Source organism: Marmota marmota, unplaced genomic scaffold (assembly GCF_001458135.2).
Source record: "Marmota marmota marmota unplaced genomic scaffold, marMar, whole genome shotgun sequence".
NCBI classification, from domain to species: domain Eukaryota; kingdom Metazoa; phylum Chordata; class Mammalia; order Rodentia; family Sciuridae; genus Marmota; species Marmota marmota.
Genome location: NW_026000140.1, coordinates 3,626,161 through 3,636,330, shown reverse-complemented (window position 1 = coordinate 3,636,330; position 10,170 = coordinate 3,626,161). Strand labels below are relative to the sequence as shown.

At 38.8% G+C, this 10,170-nt stretch overlaps 2 protein-coding genes across 20 annotated transcripts in view; one reads left to right on the top strand and one right to left on the bottom strand.

The window, feature by feature from the left end:
- The window catches only part of LOC107158780 (C-X-C motif chemokine 2-like), a 114,937-nt gene extending 109,849 nt beyond the window's left edge, over positions 1-5,088 (bottom strand). For 2 of the 5 annotated variants that reach the window (XM_048785787.1, XM_015505269.2), the window contains exons 1-3: positions 3,792-4,348; positions 2,871-2,984; positions 1,394-1,509 (exon numbers count right to left, since the gene is read on the bottom strand). The gene's annotated coding sequence lies outside the window, so the exon portion shown is untranslated. Of the gene's footprint in view, positions 1-1,393; positions 1,956-2,870; positions 2,985-3,791; positions 4,349-4,795; positions 4,859-4,964 lie in introns of those variants that run through there. The other 3 variants (XM_048785785.1, XM_015505267.2, XM_048785786.1) reach the window with 3 other exon arrangements.
- The window catches only part of Pf4 (platelet factor 4), a 114,827-nt gene extending 107,943 nt beyond the window's left edge, over positions 1-6,884 (top strand). For 14 of the 15 annotated variants that reach the window (XR_007341478.1, XR_007341470.1, XR_007341475.1 and 11 more), the window contains 3 exons: positions 5,528-5,753; positions 6,094-6,220; positions 6,341-6,884. Coding sequence is in view for 1 of the 15 variants with exons in the window: in XM_015505270.2 (XP_015360756.1) it covers positions 5,648-5,753; positions 6,094-6,220; positions 6,341-6,428 (321 nt within the window). In the remaining 14 variants the exon portion in view is untranslated. Of the gene's footprint in view, positions 1-5,504; positions 5,754-6,093; positions 6,221-6,340 lie in introns of those variants that run through there. The other variant, XM_015505270.2, reaches the window with a different exon arrangement.
- The last annotated feature ends 3,286 nt before the right edge of the window (positions 6,885-10,170 follow it).

Here is a 10,170-nt window from a genome sequence, read left to right as displayed (position 1 = left end):
ATTGAAAAAGATGTACAAAATGAATGACTATTTAAAAAATCACTCTAGTATTTATCACTGTGATCCTGGGGGAAAAAAACCCAGAAAAGTAAAAAGAGATTAAAGTTTGTATCAGGGAGAAGGAAATGAGAAAGTAATCTAAAGGTCATAATTTTGTGACTAGTTCATGAGTAGTTGAGAATTTGTGTGGTTACTATTTTACTGGGATTTAATGGGAAACTGTCTACAAATGTGAAAGTAATTATTGAAAACTTGAAATTTTTTTTTGTTTTCTAATTGTACTTGCAATATGTGCTGGTTTTATTAAGTTGTGAAATCAGAAAGGCATGCAGAGGTATTTTTTTTTCCTCTTATATCTCCTTTGTCTAGGGAGAAAACTTAACATCTGTTTTTTCCTCAACAAACATAGTAGTTAAATTATAAGGGCTTACAGGATTCTGGGTAAATATGAAACAAGCTGCTTCCTATATTTAGTTGCCACAAACCCTGAGCGATTTACTAACCCTCTGCACCTACCCAAGGTACAAAGCTTTTATTTTATGCTCCTCTAAGTGCTTTACAAATATTGACTCATTCAGTCTTCAAACAACCCTGTGAAGTAGACATTACTATTATCTTTATGGAAGGTAAAGTTTACAAATAAAGAAACTGAGGTACAACAGCATAACTCTCTTCTGTGGCATTGGTTAGTTTGTTACGTTGTCTTGAAGTGCCAAATTCTGAAAAAATAGTAACTTCCCCAGGGAGAGAAACAGGAAAAACTACCGCTTTAGCAAGAAATGATGGTTAACACCTTCAGTATGTTGTCATGAGGATGTCACATACCCACTGGCATGATGTCATAAGAAAGGCACTCTTTGATATTCTTTCCAAAAATTCATAACTGATGTATAATCATGAAAAAAATATTCAAGTCCAAATTGAAGAATTTGAAGTAGCTGAGCAGCATTCTACAAAACTGTGAAGATTATGAAAAATAGGAAAGGACTGAGAAACTATTACGGCCTAGACAAAAATATGGAGAACACGGCAACTAACTTAGATTGCATCCTGAGACAGAAAAGGGACTTAATGGAAAACCTAGTGAAGCCTGAATCAAGTCTGGAGTTTAGTTCAAAGAGTAATGTGCATGACCAACATTGATTTGTTTCTTAGATTTGACAAATGCACCAGGTAATGAAAAATGTTTGGAACTGAGTAAAGGATTCACAGACACTGTATTATTTTTACAATTTTTATATATTTGAAATGATTTCAAAAACACAATGTTCACGTTTTAAAGGTTTCTCTTTCTAAATTAATTTAGAATATTACCAAAATGAAATTAGTGGACATGCATGCACCTGCTAGCTTTCAAGAAATGAAATTCAATTTTGGTTGAATGCCTACTTACTCAAATCTGAAAACCCAGAATATCTGTGGCTGCAGTTTGGACACTTCATCATGTTTCATGGGATGAAATAATTTGACTTCATCATTAATCATGCTGTCCAAATATCTTGTCTATTCCTTGGAACGGAAGAAAAACAGAAAGTGTTTGCTGCAATTGGTCTTCACACACAACTCATAACTGACGTAAATGAGAGGACTCAGAGAGAGTCAGATATAGTTTACCCAGAGGAGCTGCCAAAAGAATGAAGCATGTCAAGAAGCAGCCAACATTTGGAGATTATAGAGCCTGACTCTTGGAAATAACTTCATCAAAATCACTTGTTTTGTCATGAAAGAAAAAGCAAAGAGTTATGTGGTTTTTATTTTATATGCTACCTTAACATGCCACTTAACTCCATGAAATCTTCATAAATCAAAATTTAAAAATTTCAAAGCACAGGAATACTATAACTTAGAACAAGAAACAAATTAATTGTCTCATTTGAACAAGTGATTTTCAAAGAGAAGTCCATTTTAAGAGGTGAATGTTAGATTTCTATGCAGTCTTTAAACTCATGAAAGCAAAAATTCTTTCTATAAATTTATGGGTTTTTTTTTTTTTTTGGTAGTGCTGGGGATTGAACCTAAGGACTTGTGCATGCTAGGCAAGCACTCTAACAACTGAGCCATATCCCCAGCAATAAATTTATGTTTTTATTAATGCATTTGGTTTATATAATTATGGGGCTCATTTTGACATATTCATAAATCCCCATAACATAGTTTGCTCTATTTCAATCTCTAATACTACCATCTTCCCTCTATTCCTCCCTCCTCCTGATCTCTTTCCACTACTCTGTTGGTCTTCCTTTGGTTAATTTTTGTTTGTAATTGGTGCTTATGTGTAAAGGTAGAATTCATTGTGATATATACATTCATGCACATAGTATAATTTGTCAATGTCAGTATGCATTTACTTCCCTTTCCCCTCCCCACTCCCTCCTCCTCTATCTCCCTCCTCTACCACACTGTTTTCCCCCTTCTGTTTTCATGAGATCACCTTTAACAAATACCTTACTTCTCTCTAGCTTCCACATATGAGAGAACAATTTGGTCCTTGACTTTCTGAGTCTGTCTTATTTCCCTTGGGAGATATTCTGTAATTCCATTCATCCACTGGAAAATGACATAATTTCATTCTTCTTTATATCCATTGTGTATATATGCCACCTTTTCTTTATCCATTCATCTACTGGGGGACACCTAGGCTGGTCCCATAACTTGACTATTGTGCACTGCTCAGCTATAAAGATTGGTATGCATGTTCTTTGGAGTCAATACCAAGGAGTGGGATAGCTGGGTCATGTAGTGGGTTTATTTCTAGTCTTTGAGAAATTTTCATGTTGCTTTCCAAAGTAGTTGTATTAACTTTCAGTTCCACTAACAATGTAGGAGTGTACCTTCCCGCCCCCCCCATCCTCATCCGCATTTATTATTACCTGTATTCTTGAAATTTGCCATTTTAACTGGAGTGAGATAAAATCTCAGTGTCATTACAGTCTGCATTCCCTTGCTTGTTATTGAAGTTGAACATATTTTGCAAGGCTGCAATCCTTAAAGAAATAGGAGAATCCTTAAAAATTGAATTTTTGGTGGTAAAATTCCATTTGCCCTATAATCATCATGGAACCATTCATTCAGAATTGACAAACAGTAAATTCCAGGTGTTCACATCTTCTACTCCCCTCCCCAGGCATTGCTGTGGCAACAGCCACTTGCAGGAGTAACCTGACAGCTCCTCGCCTCAGCTGTATCAGTGTCTTTCCCTTCCTGGGCCAATTTTTCTCAGTGGCTGCCATGAAACATTCCTTGCCATAAAATAGGAGCCAATGGATAAACATTTTCCCATTTTTTTTTCTGCTTTAAACAGATATTTTTTCAATATTTCTTAGAGTGTTTCCGGTAGGATGGAATCCCAGTTGCCCACCCTCTTTTCCTATTTCACTCTTCCCAGTTTTTCAGTCCTATACACTGGAGACACATTCTCAAATAAATGACCTGCATGGCTGACCCATTATTAGGCTCTACTTTTCAAAGGGAACCCTAGGCTTACCCACTGCTCCATTCTGGGAAGTAACCCTGATGATTGGCAGGCAGGTGTGGGCAGTGTAGCTCCACTGTTCTCCTCCAGCTTGCTTCAGGGACTCATTGCCTCACAACTGCCAACCCTAGTTCCCTAAAATGATGCGATGACTTTGTTTTTAAGGGGGAAGAATGAAGATATTAAAGCGTGCCATCAAATTCTAGGCTTTATCTCTCCCCACAATTCAAGGGCATTAGTGTCAGGTTCAGGGCAGCTTCACCATTCAGTATCTGGACACTGCTTGTCTGGCTACCTTCTTTCTTTCATCTAGTCATACCTGCTCTCAGTCCAGGGGTTCAAACAGGATAAGCCATTTCTCAGTTGCTTCTGTCCAAACCTTTCCCCACCCTGCTGATGGATTCAGAAATGAGAAAATGATCTAAGCCTGGTTAAGTCAGAAACAGTGTCTAGAGTTTTTGCTGGAACAAGTGAAAATGCCCTGGGTTTGCTGAACTGATAAAAATTAATGCTGTATTTTTTGTTTTTTCATTATTATCATGAAATAACTGAGGCTGTGTAGCTTATAAAAAAGAGAGGTAGTCTGGGATTGTGGCAAAGTGGTAGAGCATTTGTCTAGCATGCGTGAGGTACTGGGTTCAAACCATGGCACCACATAAAAATAAAAAATAAATAAAGAAAAGAGATTTTTTTAGCTCACAGTTTTAGAAGCCCAAAGCCCAAATAGCATTGTACTGGCTCTTATGAGGCTCCTCCTGGCTGCATCACCTCCTGGCTGATGGCAGCACAATGGTGGGAGCAAAGTCAACAGTGGGTTGGGGGACAGGGAGAGAGGGAGAGGGAGAGGGAAATAGGGAGAGAGCAGGTGGGCTCCCAGAGTCAGAAGCTCCAAGAGTCAAGAAAATGATTCAGGAACTGTTGGAAAGTGATGAATCATCTGCTTAATCTGTTTATTTTCTACCAACCCCTTTTTAATCTCCCAGGAAGGGTAGGATTTTGAAGCCTTGACTTTCTAGAGTTATTAGTTATTCATATATTCATTTATACTATACAAAAATTCAGGTACATTTTCCATTCTGTCTCCCAAATCCTACTTGACTCTGAGAACTCTGCTTAAAAGATGACAGAAAGAAGATGAAAATGAGCAAGACTAACATATAACTTAAGGTTTACTCCCCAGTTTTAGGCTAAACACTGTACTTGCTTTGCATTTCTTTAGTTGAAAATTTCTTTCCAAATACATTTGTGTAATTTTCTTTCTCTATTGTTATGTTCAACATTCCTCCTTCCTTTGCTCCCCACCAGCAATACAGCCCATCTCACCCTTCACTGGGACTGGGACACATGGCCCACCAAACTCTCCTGTTCTCTCTTCTGGAATATTATCTGGGATGAAGACAAATGGAGAATCATTCAAGTTCCAATATTTTTTAAAAAATCAAATACAACTTTTGTAATATATCTAAGGTTATGAATAATGAGGATAATTGACCTTTCTTCTTACAGTGTATGGGAAGATGGTTAGTGAAGCTGGTAAATCTCATCCAAGAGACTGGAGAAGGCTTCCACATTCAGGTGAAATTCTGAAGACAGTCATTGCCTAGAGAATGAATTGCACTTTTCAATAGCAGAAAACAATTACAAACAACACAGCTTTAACTACACAGTAGTAGCCAAACTCAATAGAAGTCAACCAGAAAGGCAGGGTCTAAGGGCAGTTTTTGGTAATGCAGGAGCTAGTTAAGAAGGAAACAGAAATTGTCTGGGTCTCAAAGGTATACACTGTGTAAACTGCATGGTGACCACAGAGTGCTCTGGGGTAACACATAAAGAAAACATAGACCTTATAAGATTGACCACTAGTGTTTTAAACTACATAAATGTGTGCATATTTCAGTTAGGGTTGGAGATGTGGCTCCTGCTGCCAACTTAAGGCCAAGGCAGCTGACTCTAGCCCTTTTTTGGGTTGTTTTATTTAATCTTGCCTGGCTAGAGCCCAACTCTTCTCTGAAATGACTTAGCTTCAGCACCCCAGTTCCTCATTCCCCATCCCAGGTTTCCGGACTGGACCAGCAGGAGGGATAAAAGAGGCGGGGACATCGCTGGAGCCGCGGGCCTGGGAACCCTAGCCCCCACTTGACCTGAGCACTCGGATCCTGCTGGAAACTCCAGGACATGGGCCTCATATTGGGCTCCTGCAGCCTCTGCCCCCAGCTCAACCCAGGGCTGCTGCTCCTGGGGCTATTGCTCCTATCAGCTGTGGTCACAGTCGCCAGCGGTGGTGAGAGCAGAAGCAAAGAGGGGAGGGACCGACCAACCAGAACAGTGGGAATTGATTCCTGGAACCCCTGGGGGGCTGAGGCAGCGTCCTTAACTTTAATGGTTCCAGCTCTATTGTCCTGGGCTTCTGAAGTGTGAGGGCGCTGTGCCAAGCTCTACACAAGCGCGCTGCCACTGAGTCAATATACCTTCCCTCTGGAAATGCAATTGGTGGCTAAGGAAATGAAGACCAAGGGCAGGGGTGGGGGAGGGGCTGGGAGATTCTCTAGGTGCCTCTGGCCACTCCTGAAATCCTCCTCCCTCCCCTACTCCTGGCTCCTCACCCTTTCTGCCACCCTCAGAGGATCCTTCAGATGATGGGGACCTTCAGTGCGTGTGTTTAAAGACCATGTCCAAAGTCAATGCCAAGCACATCACCAACCTGGAGGTGATCAAGGCTGGACCCCACTGTGCCAACACCGAGATAATGTGAGTCCTGACCTTGAGCAGTTGGTGCTGCCTTTTGCCCAGCTGTCCCTCTGTCCCTCTGTCAGATCTTGTTTTGGAATCCAGGCACCAAAAGGTGCATCTCTTCTCTTTTTCCTGCAGAGCTACACTGAAGAATGGGAGTAAAATTTGCCTTGAAGGGGAGGTCTCCTTCTTTAAGGGATTAGTCCGGAAACTCGTGGCGAAGTAGTTTCTACCTGGCTAAATGTGTATTTTGCTATAAAACATGTTTGGGTGGACCCCCCACCCCCCCACACACATTCGCTCTAACTAAAAAAAAAAAACTTCTAATGATTATATTAACCTTCAAATCTTAAATAAATAAATCATATGAATCAAGTTGTGATTTTCTCAAATATTACTTCATAATAGAGCAGAAAATAGTGATGTCATATCATATTTTCTTACAAGAAAATACCTCCAGAATTTTAAGAAAAAAATGTTTTGAAGGAGGGTTTGTTTTATAAGGACTGAATTTGCTTGGTGCTACATGTTTGGCTGATACATATTTGCATGTTTATGTGACAGCATTACTTCATAGATGCATATTTACTTTATGTGTTAGCTTTGTTAATAATAGCATTTAATATGTCAAGATCATTGTATTGTCTTGAGCAACTAATAAAAAAATAGAATTTAATCATTACTAGTTTCCAAGGCTCTTTTTTTTAATTAAGTAAATAAATCAAACTCTGATTTTATCCCTTTAAGACTTAGACTCTAGGGCTGGGGATGTGGCTCAAGCGGTAGGACGCTCACCTGGCATGCCAGCAGAGCTGGGTTCGATCCTCAGTACCACATACAAATTAAGATGTGGTGTCCACCGAAAAAATAAAAAAATAAATATTAAAAAATTCTTTCTCTATATCTCTCTATAAAAAAATATTATAAAAAAGACTTAGACTCTACTACATTATTATTAGAAAATTAATAAAAATAGAATTTGAAAAGATTAGTTAATATTACTCTATTGATACTTTGGGAAACTGCATTAAAATAGCTTAATCTTTATAAGGTTTTTTGAAAATGTTGATATTCCACAAAAATGAAGATCAAAAACAGTTTTTGTATTCATATTGCTGCCTACAATGGATCCCTGTTTTGCAAACCTACCAGTTTTGTTCTTATTATATTTACATGTTAGTATTCCTCTAAGCATGCAGATGTCTTGAATAGAATTTTTTTTCCCTGGGCATTTTCAGGTTGAGGAGTTGCCTTATTTGCAGTTCAGTATTCTCCCTTGCATTCCCTAACATTAGAGGTGTTAATATTACATGTTCAACAGCCATGGAACCAGGAGCAGTGCAAGCTGATGTTTTCATTCACACTTTGGGAAAATGTTACTACACTTTGGGGAGAAAAGAAGATGTTGCAACATGGGTATATTAGTTACCTATTGCTTGTGTAACAAATTCCCACAAACTCAGTGGCTTAACAACACAAATCTATTATCTCACAGTCCTGAAGGTCACAAATTCAAAATAAGTCTTAATGGGCTAAACTCAGCATGTCATCAGGGCTGTGTTCCTTCTGGCTTTAGAGGGCATTCTTTCTCCTTACCTTTCTCAGCCACTACAAGCCACCTCCATTCCTTGGCTTGGGGCCCTTTCTTCCAAGTTTGAAGTGTATCATTCCAGCCTCAGCTTTTGTTGTCACATCTGCCCTCTCCTCTGACATTCTCTAATAAGGAGCTGTGTGTACACATTGGGCCCAATTGGATCAACCAGAATAACCTTACTATCTTAACATCCTAACACATGTGTGAAATTTTTCTTCTGCCATATGAGGTAACCTAGTCATAGGTTTCAGGCATCAAGCCATGGGAATCTTGGGGGGGTATGGGACATTATTCAGCCTACCTCAATGGGCAAGAAGGCAAAATCTAGTTGAGGCAGAAGGAAGCCACAGATGCTTGCTTAGGAACTAAGGCAATTTTGACCTAAGATGACAATGTTTGTATAATGGTATGTTTAAACTCCTAAGGGAAATGAGACTATGATGCCATTCAGTCTCTTGGGAAAAAGGGACACCTTAGGATGACAAATTAATTAAAACAGACACAATTTCTAAAGGCTTATGAAGTGACACAACATCATACAAAATTTCTACACCCACACTGCAAGTTAGGCAATATTATCCCCATCACAGAGTTGAGGTAACTCTCTAGGAAAGGCCACAGCTTGTTAGAAGCTGTATAAATCAGTCTGGTTCCTATCTCCCTGCTCTGGGTTTCACATTGTGCTTTCACACAAGGCAAGTAGCATGGTAGCCCATGCTTCAGAAAGGAATGACCCCATAAACTGGCTCTTGTAGATGGATTAGGGTTTGCTAGTGGGTCAAAGGGAAGAGTGGTATTACCACAACATGAAAAACTAGACAGAAAGATGCATGATCATTAAGTCCTCGGCATATTTGGACAGAAGCTCATAGTTCTGCAGGGCTGCAGTCTATGGGGAAAGAGAGTGAACAATGGTCTCCTGTTTAGTTTTCATTAACTTGGTGCTTATCACTTCCTGTATAGCTCTCATGCATTCTTACCTAAATTATCTCTCAAAACACAGATATAATTATGGCACTTCCCTTCATAAAACAAAATTCAAAGTCCTTAGCATGGCTCTCAAGGCTGTGCTACATTCACTTTCCCTCTGTGCCTTGTTTCCTCATCCATGAAGTGGGAACAATCTGAGTATAGGCTTCATGGGTTATTGTGAGGACTAAAGAAGTGGCATCTGTAAAACATTTGGTGTAGTTCTTCATGCTTAAGAACAGCAAATATTAATTCTTGCTATCAATAATGCTTCCAAAATACCATCTCAGTCAGTTTGGAGTTTTAAGTGTTTAGCAAAGCAATTTTTTTGTGACAGATAGCAATACAGGGTCGCAATAGCACCAGTGTTCTTCAGATCAAATGAATTTTGTGGGAGAAAACGTTGGAAAGGAGATGAGAGTGGTTTATTTTGCTCATTCCTCTTCTGCTGTATGTCTCAAACAACACACTCAGTTGTATCCCATAACAGAGGTGAGTTAAAGGGACAAAGGTCACAACAAATTTTTCCAAGTGAACCAGTGCTAGAATCTGGGGGCCTCATATGCCTTTACTTCGGAATTACTGTGGTCTAACTATTCTGAGAACACTTTCCAGTTGCTGTCTTTATCAGCAAGGGCATTGGGAGAGGTCTTCCTTACAGGGAAAAGCTCAATACACACACAATTCCCTGTTGTTCAGGCATTTATGGAGTAATAAGCTTGAGTGTACTTGAATTGTCCATCCACCCCTTCCCTCCCTCCCAAGCCTGGTGTTGGTTGGAAGCAAGCAGTGGGAAAAAAGGCAGGAACTAGGCACTTACCTCCTGTCATGGTCCCTATCAACAAAACAAAACCACAAAAACATATTTTGCCCCCAGAAGTTGTTCTGCCATTTTTTAATCTTTGCTCTCTTTTTTCTTCTAAGGCCTTTGTGGTAACAGTTTCCTTTGTAATATGAAGTACATTGAAGGCTTACTTGAATATAAAGATATATCCACAGTTTTCTCATTATAAAGGATGTGTTATTACAAATAACAGCATATAAAGAGAAAATAAATATTTTTTAAAAACTATAATTTCACCACTCAGAAGTATCCTTTTCTTTTTCAAAGTACTGGTCATATGATATGGTTATAAGCTGAACAGTTAAATTTTAATAAAGTGACATTTGTTTTCACAGACACATAAAAGAAACAGTAATTACTTGATTATATTTCAAGGAGTTAGGGAGCATTCTTGTCCCAATTTTATAGATAGAAAACCAAGTTCCAGTATAATAGAACAAGTTTTCTTTGGCCAGGGAATGAATGGCAAATCCATGTGACAGTAATCTAGTATTCATTTTTATCCATTCCTTTATATCATTTATATATATATATATATATATATATATATATATATATATA